This window comes from Canis lupus, chromosome 35, assembly GCF_048164855.1.
Source record: "Canis lupus baileyi chromosome 35, mCanLup2.hap1, whole genome shotgun sequence".
Taxonomy (NCBI): domain Eukaryota; kingdom Metazoa; phylum Chordata; class Mammalia; order Carnivora; family Canidae; genus Canis; species Canis lupus.
The window spans coordinates 8,497,536-8,514,015 of NC_132872.1; the positions used below are offsets into that span (position 1 = coordinate 8,497,536).

Below are 16,480 nucleotides of genomic sequence, written 5' to 3' on the forward strand. Positions count from 1 at the left end.
CAGGGGTGCGCCCGCACCCCACTCCTCCCTTGTGCCTCCCTACACCCGGGCTCAGCCTAACTCCCCAGAACCTGGTCAGGGTGTGGGATCGGGGCACTCCTTGTGACTGAGTTGGCTGTGAGTAGGACCCTGAAGAAAACATACATTTCCTTCACAAGGGGACATAGTTCAGTGGTTGGAAGTTCCAGAGGCTTCCACTGCAGGAGGAAAAGGGCTGAGGAGCTGTAGCTCCATCACCACTACTGGGCTACATGCAGGAGTGAAAAGTAAAAGTAAATTTAGAAGTTCCAACCATTTAGCCATACAACAGGGTTACAGGGCATCCAGCAGGAAGCCTCACCCGGTTGCATTTCCCCCTCCTAAACTTTCATTCTAATGAGCCCAAAAGGCTCTTCTGTTAAAACACTCATTTTGATACTCTTGTATGTGACCAATTATGCCATCGGTAAAAACAAAAGAGAGTGAACATATTGAAAGCCCTCTTTATTTGTAAGACCAGACAAATACTGAATTATAAGAATTTCTTTCAGGACCACAGATGGAAACATAGTTCAGAAGAGAAATATTTCGACAGTAACAGAAATCACCATAGATCACGTCGCTACTCTCCAGCTTGCTGGTCCCCTGTTGGAAAGGTGTTTCAAGTGGAGACCGCTAACTATATGACAGGCCCGACTCTGTCCCCAGAAGTCCACATCTAGTTCATGGGACAACACACATGTCACCCTGCCGTGTCCGAGACGAAGTTTCAACCACCAGTAACTCAAGGTCAGACATCGTCCTGGAGAACAACGGGGTCCTCGAGTGGCTTTAAGGGGTCACTTGTGTCTGTGTGATGGGAGCCACCCTAGAGCAAAGGCCAAAGATTTTTCTCAGCAACTTTTTCCTTAGTTTTCTCACCTGGGCAAGATGGAGATAAATGAAACCCTTTGCACGTCTCTTGGAAAGCAGGGTACAGTGCATGCAAGTTTGCTGTCCAAGTGCAGACTTGGGGTGTCAGGCGCTTGCAGTGATAACAGGGTTCTGGTGGATGGCTCCATGCCCCCGTGTTAAAAATAAGCAGAGCTGGAGGTAGTTACTGACTTTCTCAGGTCTTTCCTACTGTCTATAAGAATGTTGCAGAAGCCTCGACGAGGCTGAGAACACTAGTGAGAATTTGGAGAGGCTGAGCGCCCAGGGGAGCCAGACCCAGTGAGGAGGCCGCCTGGGCACAGGGGTGGGCCTGCAGGAGGGCGGTGGGTGGTCACGCCGTGCTCTTAATATTCAATTCTGCTCCAGTAGAACATGGTACCCAGGAGAACCCAAAACTAGAAAACAAAGGGGGAAAAATAAGGAATTATTTTAGAAACATCACATACTTGGGGGAAAAAAGGATGTTGGGTTCACTCGGGCTTAGATGATGCCGAAGTTTTAAGAGTCGCCTTAAGAAGCCTCATGGGGCAGAGGTCACCATCCTGCCACTCAGGGATCACATCCCATTCCTCACTTTCCTGCCCCAATCTGCCCTAGAATTAATTACCTGGCTGCTGGGGTTGCGCCTCCCAGTCTGCGCTAAGCCAGCCCCATGGGGAAGTTCTTTCTTCTTCCCATCAGGGCTAATGACCTTCCAGGGTGTTCCTAATTCTTGTATGGGCCACTTGGAGGTACAGTTTTCTTGCTTTCTAGTGCCGAACCTCTCCTCCCACAGGACTCCCTCTTTTCCCCAAAATGCTCATGACCTAGAAGAGCAGCTCCTGAAGAATGCCATGGAACTCAAGGTATTTGACTCAGGCAAGGGGTTAGAGTATCTGGGTTCTGTGGCACCTCTGCCACCCGCTCCCTGCATCTGGAGAGTCATGATGGTATTATTCTTCACCTACCCCAGAGTTAGATGCTGGAATGAGAAAGAAATACCATTACCACTAACGTCTGGTGTTTTTTGACAATTTTCTATACAACAGGCACTGTTCTGGGGCTACCCATATAACAACCCTGAATGCTTCCTGAACCCTATGAAGACACCAAGGCACAGAGAAGGTAAGGAGCTTGTATCCACGGAGACTGGCTGCCTACCCAACTGTTGTGGGGATTTCATGCTAAAAGGATTGGATACGTTGCCTTGCCCAGAGCAGGTCTTCAATACATGGAGTTCCTTTTGCTTCCCTCTTTGGAATTTCAGAGAGACTTGCTAAATTCAGAGTCTGTTTGATGCTTGTGGAAATGTCCAGGGTTTCCACTGGTCTGGAGTTCTAAGATCCATAGGGGCCTTTCAACATTATCCCACAGTTCCTGCCAGCATGGCACTAATAGAAACTTCACTGTTACCATTTTCCATTCATTTGACAAACTGTCAGACACTTGCTAGGTGTTCTGCTAGGCCCCAGGGGTACAGAGGGCAGCTGGCTCCCAGTGGTGGAGCGACAGTGACAGGACAGGTGTGTGCAGGGTGTTGTGGGAGTTCCTGAGGGCAGGTGAGGGACCGCAGAAGACCTCTCAAGGGAGTTCATTTTCCCTTCCTTCCTGCCTCACTCAGCTTCTCACCCCAAACCCAGCATTCCCTAAAGTGTCGTGGGCATACACCTAAGGGACCCTTGCAGGTGTCCACGATGTTAAGACCATTTGCATAATAATATTGAGACTCTATTTGCCCTTTTTACTGTTTTCCACATTTGTGCTGATGGTGCAAAGACAGTGGAAGGTAAAACAGCTGGCGTCTTGGCAGGATTCAAGGCAGAGGCACTAAACTGTGTTAGTAGTTAGTGTACTCACTGCTATGTACTTGCAGTCCAAAAAAAAAAGAGTAGGTTAAAAGATTTAGAGTTTTAGAATTTTGGGGTTGTTTTTGATGAAGCAGTAAGAATTACCCATTTTATTAAATGTTTACCTTTGAATATACATGGTTTTTATTATTTTTATTTTTATTTTTTTTAAAGATTTTATTTATTTATTCATAGAGACAGAGAGATACACACACACACAGGCAGAGGGAGAAGCAGGCACCATGCAGGAGCCCGACGTGGGACTCGATCCCGGGTCCCCAGAATCACACCCTGGGCTGCAGGCAGCGCTAAACCACTGCACCACCGGGGCTGCCCCTATACACGGTTTTTTAAAAAAGATTTATTTATCTTTTTTTAAAGCCACCTGGGTGGCTCAGTCAGTTAAGTGTCTGCCTTTGGCTCAGGTCATGATCCTGAGGTCCTGGGTTCCAGCCCCATGTTGGGCTCCTTGCTCAGTGGGAAGACAGCTTCTCCCTCTCCCTCTGCTCCTCTCCCCAGCTCGTGCACATGCTGTCTCTCTGTCATTCTTTCTCTCAAATAAATAAATAAAATATTTTAAAAAGAGATTATTAGAGACAGAGAGCGTACGCTCATGTGCATGCGGGGTAGGGGGTGCAGACGGAAAGACAGAGAGAATATCAAGCAGACTCCCCCCATCAGAGCAGGGGGGTAAAGGGGGGGAGGTTGCAGGGGAGAGGGCAGGGGGAGCCCAGCATGGAACTCGATCTCATGACCCTAAAATCATGACCTGAGCCGCAATCAGGAGTCAAACACCTAACCCACTGTGCCACCCAGGTGCCCCTGAATATACATCTTTTTCATATTCTTGCAACAGAAAATATGCGTAAAGCAGTTGCATACTGAAATCTGATGGTTGGCTTAAGGAGAGGCAGTTGTATGACTGTTTAAGTTGTGTAGTGAACTAGCCATTTTATCATGAAACACGATTTTTGAATAAATAAATAAAATCTTAAAAAAAAACGATTTTTACTTGAAAAAAAAAAAGACTAACAGATACGCTATGGTTATTCAGATTGGGTGTCTGGCTGGCATTTTCTCAAAAATTTACAAAGCGAGCATGTCACTTCGAGGAAAACAACTGACAATATCTGTTGCCAGTGATAAATTTGGGCGCACAGGCAAAAATCAGGCAACGTGTGTTTCTGCCATGATGGGCTGAGAGCATCCCCGTGATTGAGGTCCTTTCCAATGTGGCAATAGCAACAGATGTGATTTCCTGGTAGGGCGTAAAGAATTCAGTCTACATTTGGAAGATCACATAACACAGTGAACCAATATTTTCCCAAATGACCAATGCATGATGTTATAGAATCATGAATGGGTAAAAAGATTTATGCAAACTGCAAGACAAGCCAAGGTGAATATATTTTAATAGAATAGATTCTGAAAAGCTTGTTGTCATAGTTTTAGATTCCACATTTTAAGAAACTACTAGTTGTCAAGTTTTGTATAGTGCCAAAGGAGAATGATCACAATTATCTTTAGATAAGGCTATCCAAACATTCCTGGTTTTCTTCCAACTACCTATCAGTGTGGGGATGGATTTTTTCAAATCCTTCAACCTAAGCAACATACTACAACAGATTAAGTGAAGAAGCAAATATGAGGACCAGCTGTCTTCTATTAAAATCAGATACATCTATTAAAATCAGAAGATACCCTTAAAAACGTAAAACAATGCTACTTTTCTCACTTTTTTTTTCAAAATGTTTTAGAAAATAGTCACTTTTTTCTACACAAATATATTGTTAATGGTAACATGTAATTAGTTTATTATCGTTATTTTAAATGAATTAGTATTTTTTAAAATTCTGGGTTAATTTCCAATAGGGTAAATACAAATAGATATAGCCCCCATAAATAAATAAAAGCTTGTTGGAGTCCTCAATAATTCTTGAGAGTATAAAGGGGTTCTTAAACCAAAAGTTTAGAACTGCTTCCCGAATGTAATTGCTTTTAATCCTGACAGCAAATTTAGAATCATAAGGGAAAAAAAGTTTTTTTTTTAAATGCCTAGGTCCTGCCCCTGGATCCATTGAATCAGAATCTCAGAGGTTGGGGCCCATCCAGGCATGTTTTCTTTGCTCCAAGCTTCCTCAGGAAGTGGTATCTAACCACTTAGATATCCTTGGTATCTAACCATAATGAATTGAGGAATTAATGAGATCTGGAGAGCTGGAACAGCAGCAAGTGCTCCCCCATCGAGGAGTGGATCTGCACCCCTTCCCCTCCAGCGGATACAAATGCTCCACCTGCCAGTGGGATCCAGCGTCCTTGGTCGGTGCCAGCAGCTTCCTGACTAAGCCCTCAGGCCTGAGGTTTTGTTTCCAGACTGTCTAGTGTGGTTGGGCTAACCAGGGGGGAGCTAACCAGCTCTCTCCTTTTCATGTGCAGGGAGATACTCACAGTCCAGCAGAGAATGGCAAATCCAAACCAGGCGACCCCCCAGGCGTGTCGGTTCATAGGTCCAGAGATCAGTTCATAGCAGCCCTGGGGGAGTCGGTGATCCCACACGGGGGTGAGAGGAACCAGAGAAAAAGATGTTAAGAGATGGGTAGAAAGCACATTTCTATCTGGATCGATACTGTTCCAAAGTCCAGTTTCACATACTATTTCCACATCGCCGTGGACTGCCACACGCTAACGGGGCTTTGCTGAGAGACTAGAAATAATGCTGTCCAACAACTACTCTGTATCACAGTATTTTGTGTCTTTATCACTCAGTCTAACAAAGGTGCTGCTATTTTAGGCTAACATTTTTTCATATTGAATAGGTGGGCAAAAAAAAAAAGTATTCTTTTTTTTAAATTGTAGTATAAAGTACAATATAAAGTATTCCTAATAAAATCTGAGTATTTTTCTCTCCCTAAAGATTTTTTTTTGGTGTTTTTTTTTTTTTGTTTGTTTTGTTTTTTGTTTTTTGTTTTTTGTTTTTTTTAAGGGCAGATTTACTTTTTTATTTGTCCGTTCTTAAGGAAAAGTGCTTCTGGTCCATGAACCTCAGAGGGTTTGTTTTTTTAACCACTAAAGGAAGCCCTGTTTCACACGTCCTAAATTCTCATTTGCTATCATATTTCAACATATCTTTACTGGATTCTAGTGAGATCTTGAGAAGCCACGGTGTGCATGCAAGTGATTCATTTTTTATTTTATTTTTTTAAAAGATTTTTTATTTATTCATGAGAGACACAGGGACACAGGCAGAGGGAGAAGCAGGCTCCCCACAAGGAGCCTGCTGTGGGACTTGATCCCAGGACCCCGGGATCATGACCTGAATCCAAGGCAGAGGCTCAACCACTGAGCCACACAGGCATCCCTGATTCATTTTTTTATTAATCAAATTATTCATTCATGCATGCCATAATCCTGTGAGTTTTTATATGTGGCACACTCTGTTCCAGTCGCCATGCAGAGTGCTGGAGAAACACACGCACGTGGGGTTAGAGCTGCCCTCTGAGTGACCTGAGCTGAAGCCTGGGAGAAGTCTAGGAAATGCAGCAGCCGGTGGTTCTGTGGACCACTGAGGTCCAGAGGGAAATGTCCTTAAAAGGCTGACCTGGACGGTTAGGCCTGCCCAGTGGCTGCAGGTGACCACTTAGGGTTCCATCTTTTCTGACCCAGCTCCAGGCCCTTGTTAACCCACTTACAAACCCTGCCTTTGCTAAGCCTTTATTTCTCCCTCATGTACTCTCCTCTGTCTATGTTATAGGCATCTCCATTCATCTACGTGCTCAAGTAAGAAATTTTCAAATTATCTTTAACTGTTCTTCTCTTATCCAACACCAAATACTTAGGCAAAACCTTTTGGATCTACTTTAAAATATCTCAAATCCAAGGGTGCCTGGGTGGCTTCTTGGCTGAGCATCTGCCTTCAGCTCAGGTCATGATCTTGGGGTCCTGGGATCGAGTCCCATATCGGGTTCCCCACAGGGAGTCTGCTTCTCCCTCTGCCTGTGTCTCTGCCTCTCTCTGTGTCTCTCATGAATAAACAAATAAATCTTAAAAAATATATATATAAATAAATAAATCTTGAAATATATATATAAATAAATAAATATTAAATAAATAAATATTAATAAATATATATTAAATCCAAACACTTATTACTTCCTGCTCACCTTGGTCCACTGTGGTCTCCTTCCAGGATTACTACAACAGCCTCTTACCTGGTCTCCCTGGGTCCTGAGTCCACTGTTGGCATCCTATTTATTTATACAGTGTCAGAGGGATGCTTGTCAAACATAAATTGGATCACTTCAAATCCCTGCTCAAAAGAAATGGCTTTCTGCCACTCTTACAATGAAATTCTGAGTTCTCACGCTGGCCTACGGGGCCCTCTCAGATGCGGCTCTGCCTCCCTCTCTGACCCCCGCTTCCTCTACCAAAGGCTGCTTCCCTATGAAGCTAATGAGCTTAAGCTTCAGGGCTGCTTACTCACAAGCCCATTTCAAGGCCCTGTACCTAATTTTGTATACATATTTTTCATTGTTTTTCCTAAGAGTGATCTTTCCCTACTGATTGAAGCCCTACAAAATCTAAAGTATCCTTGCCGTCTTCTTTCTTTTTTTAAAAAAATTATTTATTTGAAAGAGAGAGAGCACGAGCACAAGCTGGGGAGAGAGGCAGAGGGAGAGGGAGAAGCAGACCCCCGCTGAGCAGGGAGCCCCACACGGGCTCAATCCCAGGACCCCGAGATCATGACCTGAGCTGAACACAGACACTTAACTGACCGAGCCACCCAGGTGCCCCATCTACTCTTCACTCATTCTGACCTTGCCATGCTGACGTCCTTTAATGTTCTATAAAAAGCTAAGAACGCTCCCCTTTGGGGCCTTTGCACTTGCTGCTTCCTTTGCTCAGAACTCTGTTCTCCGATCTTTAAGGGAGCATATCATTTCCTCACTTAATTCAGAACTCTGCAAATATTATCCCAACAAAGCCTTCCCTTAGCCTTATAGAAAACACCACTCTTTCCCCTGGTCTTTCCCAGTATGCTTTCTCTGCTTTACTTCTTGCTCGTGGCATTTATCACCACCTGGAGTTTGTCATGTATTTGTTTGGTAGCTTGTTTGGTCTCTCTCTCCTCTGCTACAGCACAAGTCGTGGGCAGGGATCTTATTGTGCTCATTGCTGAATCTCTGGAACCCAGCACAAGTGCTCGGTACAAAGTAGGCACCTAATAAACACTGATAGAATGGATGGAGCAGGATATGAAGTCATGATTACAACAGTATCATTTGTGACACAGTAGCTCACAAACACTCCTCTATCCAACACTCACTGATCCTCCTGCCAATCCTGGGAGGTGAGGTGGTTGTTTGTCTTAATATGTATAAGAACCCACTTATGTCAGGTGCCAGACCCTGGGCTGGGGGCTCAGCGGTGACCAGACAAACATGGGTATTGTTCTCATGGAAATCACAGACAAAACCCCAGTTTTTTCACCTCTTCTAATTTAGTTCCTTATCATGATGCTTTTATTTTTTTATTTTTAATTAATTAATTAATTAATAATTAATTAATTTGCTTTTTAAAAAATCATTGTAACAGTCCATCCCTTGATCTCCTTAGTTCTGTGATAATGTTCTTGAGGTACCATAATCAGAATTTGCACATAGCATTTCTGCGGCAGATGGACCATGAGTAAGAATACAAATATCTGCCTCTGACATGCTATGTGAAATTCTGGTTAGTTTTTTCCCCCACACTTATGATGATATCCCTGATTTTGTTAGCCTTCATTTGTGCAACGTAGATTTCGAAAAGCTACAACATGGATAGGAAAGAGTCATTCCCCTCTTCAATCACCCACCCACCCACCCAACATTTCTCAGTGTCTGCTCTGAGCCAGGCAGGAGGTGTGAAGTACTGAAGATCCAGAATTGAGTAATGCATGGTCCTCAAGGAGACTCAGAAAAAATAGACTTGGGAGCAAATACTTACACAATGGCTCAAGGTGTCAACTGCCATAAAGTATATGAAGGTGGCATATTTTCCTTGGGGGAAAAAGGTCTGCTATAGGAGGATTACCAGGACCTAGAACTCAGAAAGAGCAGTGGTGTGTGGGAATCTGGGGGCCAGGAGAGGGAGAAGTGGAAAGGACTAGTAGATAAGAGATCATGTTGAGGGGGAAGAATGAGAGATTGAGACAATGGTAGCATGGGGAGCTGGAGACAGAGAGGAATTTCAAGCACAGGACTTGACAGGGGAGTAGGGTTGCATGATGGTAAGTTTGTAGTTGTGGTGTATTTGGTGGGTAGAGGAGGTAAAAATGTTTAGGATAGGCGAGGCCAAGGAACCCTACGGGAGGAGGTGGGAAGGGTTATCAAAACTCATGCGGAGGTCCCTCGCTACTAGAACATTACATGTCTGGGACACCTGGGTCACTCAGTGATTGAGTGTCTGCTTTTGGCTCAGGGCGTGATCCTGGGGTCCTGGGCTCCGGTCCCATATCGGGCTCCTTGCATGGCGCCTGCTTCCCCTGTCTCTGCCTCTCTGTGTGTCTCTCACGAATAAATGAATAAAATCTTCAAAAAAAAAAAAAAAAAGAAAAAGAACATTGCATGTCCTAGGGAGATACACTGACTATCTGACTATCTGAGGGCAAATTGTCCCTTTCACAGAGATGATACGGTTTATATGCAATCCAATCCAATCAAGACACGTTTGTGTGGGCCCGTGCCAAGGTTGAAATACTGAAAGCATTTATTACTCCTGAGAGTGGTCATTATATTGCATATTGTGATTATAAGGAATGAATTTAATTTTTAGAGCAGCTTGAATGTAACTGATTAAAATGACACCAAAACAATGTTGCTGAAAAGCTAAATAAGGATTGTTCTGAAGGACTCTGCAAAATAATCTGTATCACTCCCATGTCCTCTTCTGGATTAATGCAACCAATCCGAGTCCAGGTACCCTTCCAGATATGGCACGATGATCAGCTCTTCAGTGTCTTTCATTCTGAAAGTGCACTGTGTACTATGTGCTATCAGACTAAGGAGTCTGACATTTCTCAATATTTAATGAATTGGCACACAACCAGCTTTCCTCAAAGCAGAAACTTGCAGAGCAGCGTAAGCATTTCAGAGGCTGACTACAAGTATATGAGAATTCTCATCAGGCTTTTTGGGAATATTTCCAAGTTTTTTCTTGGCTTACAATCTGGGCTCCAGAGCCAGACTGCTTGAATTTGAATCCTGATGCAACTATTTACTAGCTGAGTGACCTTGGGCAAGGTACTTCTTATAACTCAGTTCTTCATCCATAAAATAATCATCCTGGCACCTACCTTTGAACATTAAATGAGTTAATATATGGATGGCACTTGGATTAGTATCTGGCTTTAGTAAGTACTCAATAAATGTTAGTTTTCATGATCATTCTATCTTTCTCATCAGGCTGGAAACACTTTCTCAGAAACCATCTGTATGTAAAGTGCCTCTACCCAAATCATCAACTTAATATTTTATTAAAACTATCTTATATTGCCACTGAATAATGAAAGTGGTTATATAATTACTGCATTTGCCATCAGCAATCGCCATTGCCTTGGCACTAGCAAAACATTGTTTTTGTATACACCTCTTCTGATTTACATGTTGCAAAAATAGAACAAATCTGTGTTTAACGGCAATAGTTTTTGAAATGCCAATTCTATTGTACAAATAGTTTGCATTTAAACAAAGTCGGACTTCACTGTTGCAATTCTCATGTTCTGTTAGTTTTATTAAAATGTAGATTCTCCTTGATCAGCCTGAGATTAGCATTCACATTTTACTCACAGGGAAGGGAATAGTTGACACGGAGGTTTAGGAAAAAGGATGTGGAATCTACTACCTATAGTTAATAGGTATAATAGACTAGATTGCCTATAGTATTTCCCTCATATAGAGCAGAAATCCTGCTGGCAGGTCTTGGGCAGAGAGGACTCACCTGCTTGTGATAGTAACCAGGCACTCCTAGCTTGCAGGCTTCCAGGTTGAGAGGTTCTTGAAGATTATTCATCACACAGCACTGACGAGGCCATGGGTAGTCGGCATCGTTGTTCTCAGTCCGGAAGGCAGACGTATATTTCTGCCAGTCTGATGGACCGTTTACCCCACAGCAGTGGTCCTGTCAGCAGAGGAGAGATACAAAATTCTCTTCCATGCTCCTTGCTAGAGCCATCAACGTAGCAACTGAGATTTCATGGAGAAAGAAGATATGGAAAGTGTACCTTATCTTACGTTTACTAAAATTCCCCAAACAAGGGCTGAGAGTATTGATAACCTTTTAGAGCTTACAAAGTGCTCCAACATTTGTTACTTTACTAGCCACTAATGAGCTCTTTAGCCTCTGATGAGTTCAACTCCCTACTATGCTTCATTTGCCTTCACTGTAAAACATGGCCTTGTTTCCTTCACGCAGTCCGTGGTCCTCGGAGTTCCTCTGAGGATTAAATTAGCTAATGTGCCTGACCTTTCTAGTACCGTGTCTGCCCATGGTAAACCCTTAATTATTATTAATACTAATATCTTGATACAACAATGTGAGGGAGGTATGATTATTCTCATAGGACACATAAGCAAACTGAGAATCAGAAAATTACAATTTTTAGTGACAAAGAAGTGATGAGTAATTCTTGTTTTACATTTCTGCACTTTTAACATTTTCTAGAGTACTCATGTATTACTTTTATAATGGGAGAAAATACACTGGGAAAAAAAAAAAACCAAAACCTGGTGGCAAACAGCTATGCCTCTACATAGGAGAGGAAGATCAAGGAACACATACCTAATATCCTTACACTCTGGATAGAGTTGAGGTTAGGGAATAAAACATACTTCATATCACGTTCCTTCCTTTGTAGAAATTCTGCTAAAATGTTTCAGGGGAAGAAATTAAAACTACAGGCCCCTCTCCACTTTCAGAATAAATTACTTTCAAACAAACTTGATGATAAATCAGCTGGCTTTAAGGCATATCCTACTTTGCCACTGGATTATGGAAAATATCTTGCAAAGGAAAATAATTATCCTGTATTTGACCTGAGCCTTTTGGGGGGAAATGGTCAAGTTCAGACTGGGGTTTTAAAAGTTGGTAAGGAGGTTTTTCAAATGTGTGGGGATTTGCATTTTCATTTGAAGAGCTTAGTACTTGCTAACAGAGTGGAAAAAGTACGTGACCTATAGTCAGAAGAATGATAGAAAGTAAAACAGTGACCAATGATTGGGAGGTCCTACTGGGGTAAAAAGAATGATTGGAATGAGAATATTCAGGTAAATGAAGGAAGTGACAGAGGATAGAGGGTAAGGAGACATCAAAAACGGGTCAGAGGCTATAAGAGAGTTTGCTGATGATGTACTGTGAGCCAGTGGAGGGGGAGGGGAGGCAGGGGTCAGTGTGAGAGTTGGGTCAGATTAGGAGGGATAGAAATTTATATACATAAGGCAGTATAGGGGCAGTAGTGGATATTCTGAAAGACTTGGATTTTTGATGACATTTAAGGTACACTTGCATATAAGGGATAATGGCCAGTTAGACAAAAGTGGGCTATCAAGTCAAGTCATAGCCCATGGTCCTTGGCAGGACTAGCCCATAGGTTCTAAATAAGCAAAATAGGCAATAATTGCCATTTGCGTTCACTGTGGTGTGGAGGAAGCAAACATTTTCTTTCAATGTAAGTGATGCTTGAGTTCCAAGAGGGAGGGTGTGTGATTTATCTAAATTTCTTAACAACGTCATTATCCCTAAATGGAAGTTAATCAACGTCATCACTCAAAAATAAAATATAGACTTAGGAGTCCCACTGAGTGATGTGCACACAAGAGGAATAGATAAGATAAATAAATGAACTGGCCTATGTCCAATCTCTTTTTCTTTCTTTCCTTTCTTTCTTTCTTTCTTTCTTTCTTTCTTTCTTTCTTTCTTTCTTTCTTTCTTTCTTTCTTTCTTTTTTTAGAGAGAGCCTATGTGAGCAGGAGGAGAGAGGCAAAGGGAGAGGGAGAAGAAGAGAGAGGATCTTAAGTAGGCTCCACGCCTAGCCCGACACAAGGCTTGATCTCATGACCTTGAGATCATGACCTGAGCTGAAATCACAAGTCAGATGCTTAACCCACTGAGCCACCCAGACAGGTGCCCCAGTCCAATCTCTTTTTAAAGGAAACCACCCTAGAGGTGGTGGTCCTCACTCTTTGTATTTACTCCCAACCATACCTTCCCTCTGGATACTGGTCTAGGTATAGAATGCTATGACCCCAAGACTGCAGGCATTACCTGGAGCATGAGTCTGTCCCAGGTCTTGGTGACTCCATTATTTTTCCATTGGTCATCATTGTTTGGAGGGCTACTGTTTTGGTACCTCTCCAGCATCTGCTTCAGGAAGAGGTTGGGTGTGAACTATGGTGGGAAGAGACAACAAAAGGAGAGTTAGCACACTCTCCCCAAGGAAGCCAAGTGATTTGCTCAGCCTGTTGCTAGGGGCACTGAACATTGTCTCCTGGAGCAAAACTTCTCAGAGGCACCAAAAGGGACGGGGTGGGTGTGAGGGTGCTCTGGATGGCTGAAGTCCCCATGAAGGAAGAAGGACACCTCCGCCCTCCCTCCCATCATCTTCAAAGAAATCCCAGTGAGACCAAGGTGGACAGGCATTTTAGGCTTAGGCTAGGAAATGGAGAAAAGGAGAGAAAGCAGGATGCTGAATTGAGAGGAAGTCTTAGATGTGGTGGATGACATCATCCTATTGCAGGGTCAGTGGCCACAGTGCAGTGGGAAGAGCACAGCAGTGTATGCTTGGGCCCGGAGCGTCGCTCTGCCTGGATTCAGCATTCTTTTCTTTTCTTTTCTTTTCTTTCTTTTCTTTTCTTTTCTTTTCTTTTCTTTTCTTTTCTTTTCTTTTCTTTTTTTCTTTTTTTTCTTTTCTTTTCTTCTTTTCTTTTCTCTCTTTTCTTTTCTTTCTTTTCTTTTCTTCTTTCTTTCTTTCTTTCTTTCTTCTCTTTTATTAAGAGATTTTATTTATTTATTCATGAGAGACACAGAGAGAGGCAGAGACACAGGCAGAGGGAGAAGCAGGCTCCCTGTGGGAAGCCCGATGCGGGATTCAATCCCAGGACCCCAGGCTCATGCCCTGAGCCAGAGGCAGACGCTCAACCGCTGAGCCACCCAGGTGTCCCTCAGGGCTCTTTTCTTTCACTTACCAACTGTGTAACCTCAGACAAGTTACCTCACCTTTCTAAGCATCATTTCTTTACCTGTAAAGTGACCATAGTGATAATACCTATTTCATAGAGTTATTATGAGGATTAAGTAAAGTTATATATGATATTAATGCACATATTAGAGTGGCTGTACAGACTGAGGGCCTAATACATGCCAGCTATTATGTTGTTATAATGATAATGATGACTTACATGATCATTTTTGCTCTGTGCTTTTTGCAATTGTACTCACAAAGTCTCGTTGTGTGGCTGCTGTGATACAAGACGCCACTTCAAAGCCATATACTATAAACATCAGAATGAAATACTGGAAGGGAAACAAATGGGAAAAAAAGAATTACATTTATCTCCAAAAAAGAGAATTTAAAAAAGATAATTGTTATAGTCTTTCAGCATATTCATCTAAGTATAGCCATCTAGTCATTAATGAAATTATTCAACAAACACTCATTGATCAGCTGTTTGGAGCAGGACTTGGTGCTAGGTGCTAATCAGCCCAATTCCCTCCTTATGCCCAGAGAACAAACGACTACTGAATACAGAGCTTTCTCAGTCCTGTATCCTACATTTCTGTTTTGAATGAGAAAAACAAATCAAGAGAATGAACTGATGTGTGTATGTGTGTTTGTTCAATGGCTGGCAAGAGAGTCTTGGTGGATCAGACACTATAGAGAGCTCCATAAATTCCTTCTCACTGAGGGAAATTTTCTTTATAGTTTACTGAAAATTTAGAATTACAGAGGCCAGAAAAAAATAAACCAGATCGTGTTTAATATCCATTGTCCCTCCTGATAAGGGTCCAGTCTCACTAGAGTGGAGTGGATCCTGGTACACTGCCTTTCACCAGCACTCTTCTCTCAGGCCCCAGCCTTCCAGGTACGGGTCAGGCGAGTGGAACAGACCTCACTGTGTTGCTGCTGTGTGTGTGTGTGTGTGTGTGTGTGTCCACACTCACACATGGGCACACACGCTTTTGCATGGTGCCTCCCCACCATACTGCTTCTATTTATGACTGAAAGATATCTGAACGTCAAGTTGCCTCTGAATCTGGGATGAGGACTATTTGTGAGGGTCTGTCTTTGCTTTTCTGGACCCTGCATGTTCACTTTTGTTCCCTGGATTCTTCTAGGGGGGCGTTGCAGTCAGTGTCCATGGGGGAGGGCAAGGAAACCTGTTCTCTCTCCAGGGCAGGGATGGCCCCCTGAGCAGGACCCTCTCCTGCCCTAACTACTCAGCTACTACTCAGAGAAAGGCTTCGGCTAGGGAGTTAGCAGCAGGAGCATCTCCAGAGGCCTCATAACACTTGCTGCCTTGTTTTTTGTTAAGAGCTTTGCTGGTTGGGGGTACCTGCCTGACTCAGTCGGTAGAGCGTGTGGCTCTTGATCTTGGGGTTGTGAGTTCGAGGCTCATGTTGGCTGTAGAAATTACTTAGAAATAAAATCCTTAAAAGAAAAAAAGAGCTTTTTTAATACTCTCATGATTATATTTTGCACATTTAAATGAACAGACAAATGGATTATTTTCCTCCTTGAGGAGGACATTATTTATACTGTCACCATAATATTCATTTCTTTAAGTTGACAAATCTAATTATCCATCCTGATTTTGTCCTTTTATCTATCCACTTGTATCCATGGGAACATGAGAATTTCTCTTAAAAAGGGAAAAAATTGAAAATATAGATTTTTCCCATTTGGTAGCCTGTCATTCTTTTTGCCTCTTCTATGCTCTTTTTAAAGGAAACATTTTACATTGATTTCAACACTCTTACCTAAAAGTGTGAGAAATATCACAGCTTTATTCCTTTGTAAAAAAGTTGAAAGGATTTTGTTCAACAAAGTATTTTGTTGAACTTTCTAGCAGACATAAATATATAAAAATACATTAAACATAAATACATCAAATCTTTTGATAGCTGAAATGTTATAGAAAAAAAAGCTTAGTGCATGGGTTTTTAGTATCTATATGACACTTATGACAACTTTTTCACACTGAAAAAAAGGGCTTTGATGGCTCCTCTTCAAGGGGCTGGGAAACCCCTTAAAGACACTCCAGAAAGGAGGCGCTGAGGATGCAGGGTTTTTCCCCACCAGCCCCTGGGCAGCTGCCCTGCTCCTTCTCTTTGCAGGACACGGTGAAGAATGTTCCCTCCTGGCTTTGTCAGGTATACATGGCTGCCCTAGGTGAGACCAGGATGCAGGTAAAACTTGTCTCTGGGGATACCTGCCCCTCCTCTCCCTTTCCCTGCATTCTTTACCCACCTGAACAAGTAAGTGGGTGCTTTTGTCCCAGAACAAACTCATGCTAAAGCAATCAGAGAATGTAAATGTTCTGCATTCCCTGGGTGTCAGGGCAAAGTTTAGATCACAGGAAAAGTAAACCAACAAGCACTTTAAGTTGCTGGGCTTGATCTATAAAGATGTAACTCAAGTCCTGCAGCACTTGGGTAGGAGAGTTATTTCAGGGTGGGGGGTGGGGGGTTTCCATCACAGTGTGAGGAAA

The 16,480-nt window shown here is 42.8% G+C and overlaps 1 protein-coding gene and 1 long non-coding RNA gene across 2 annotated transcripts in view; one reads left to right on the forward strand and one right to left on the reverse strand.

Annotated features, from left to right (window-relative positions):
* Nucleotides 1-468: 468 nt before the first annotated feature.
* Nucleotides 469-16,480, reverse strand: part of UPK1B (uroplakin 1B) — a 29,391-nt gene continuing 13,379 nt past the window's right edge. Inside the window, exons 4-8 of the mRNA XM_072812104.1 lie at nt 14,211-14,285; nt 13,038-13,160; nt 10,716-10,895; nt 5,187-5,270; nt 469-1,307 (exon numbers count right to left, since the gene is read on the reverse strand). Of these exons, the coding sequence (XP_072668205.1) occupies nt 1,257-1,307; nt 5,187-5,270; nt 10,716-10,895; nt 13,038-13,160; nt 14,211-14,285 (513 nt within the window). The 3' untranslated portion in view covers nt 469-1,256. The remainder of the gene's footprint in view (nt 1,308-5,186; nt 5,271-10,715; nt 10,896-13,037; nt 13,161-14,210; nt 14,286-16,480) is intronic.
* Nucleotides 1,693-16,427, forward strand: LOC140624993 (uncharacterized). Its single transcript, XR_012024406.1, has 3 exons — nt 1,693-1,757; nt 1,941-2,016; nt 16,107-16,427. It is a non-coding gene; the product is annotated as an uncharacterized lncRNA (long non-coding RNA).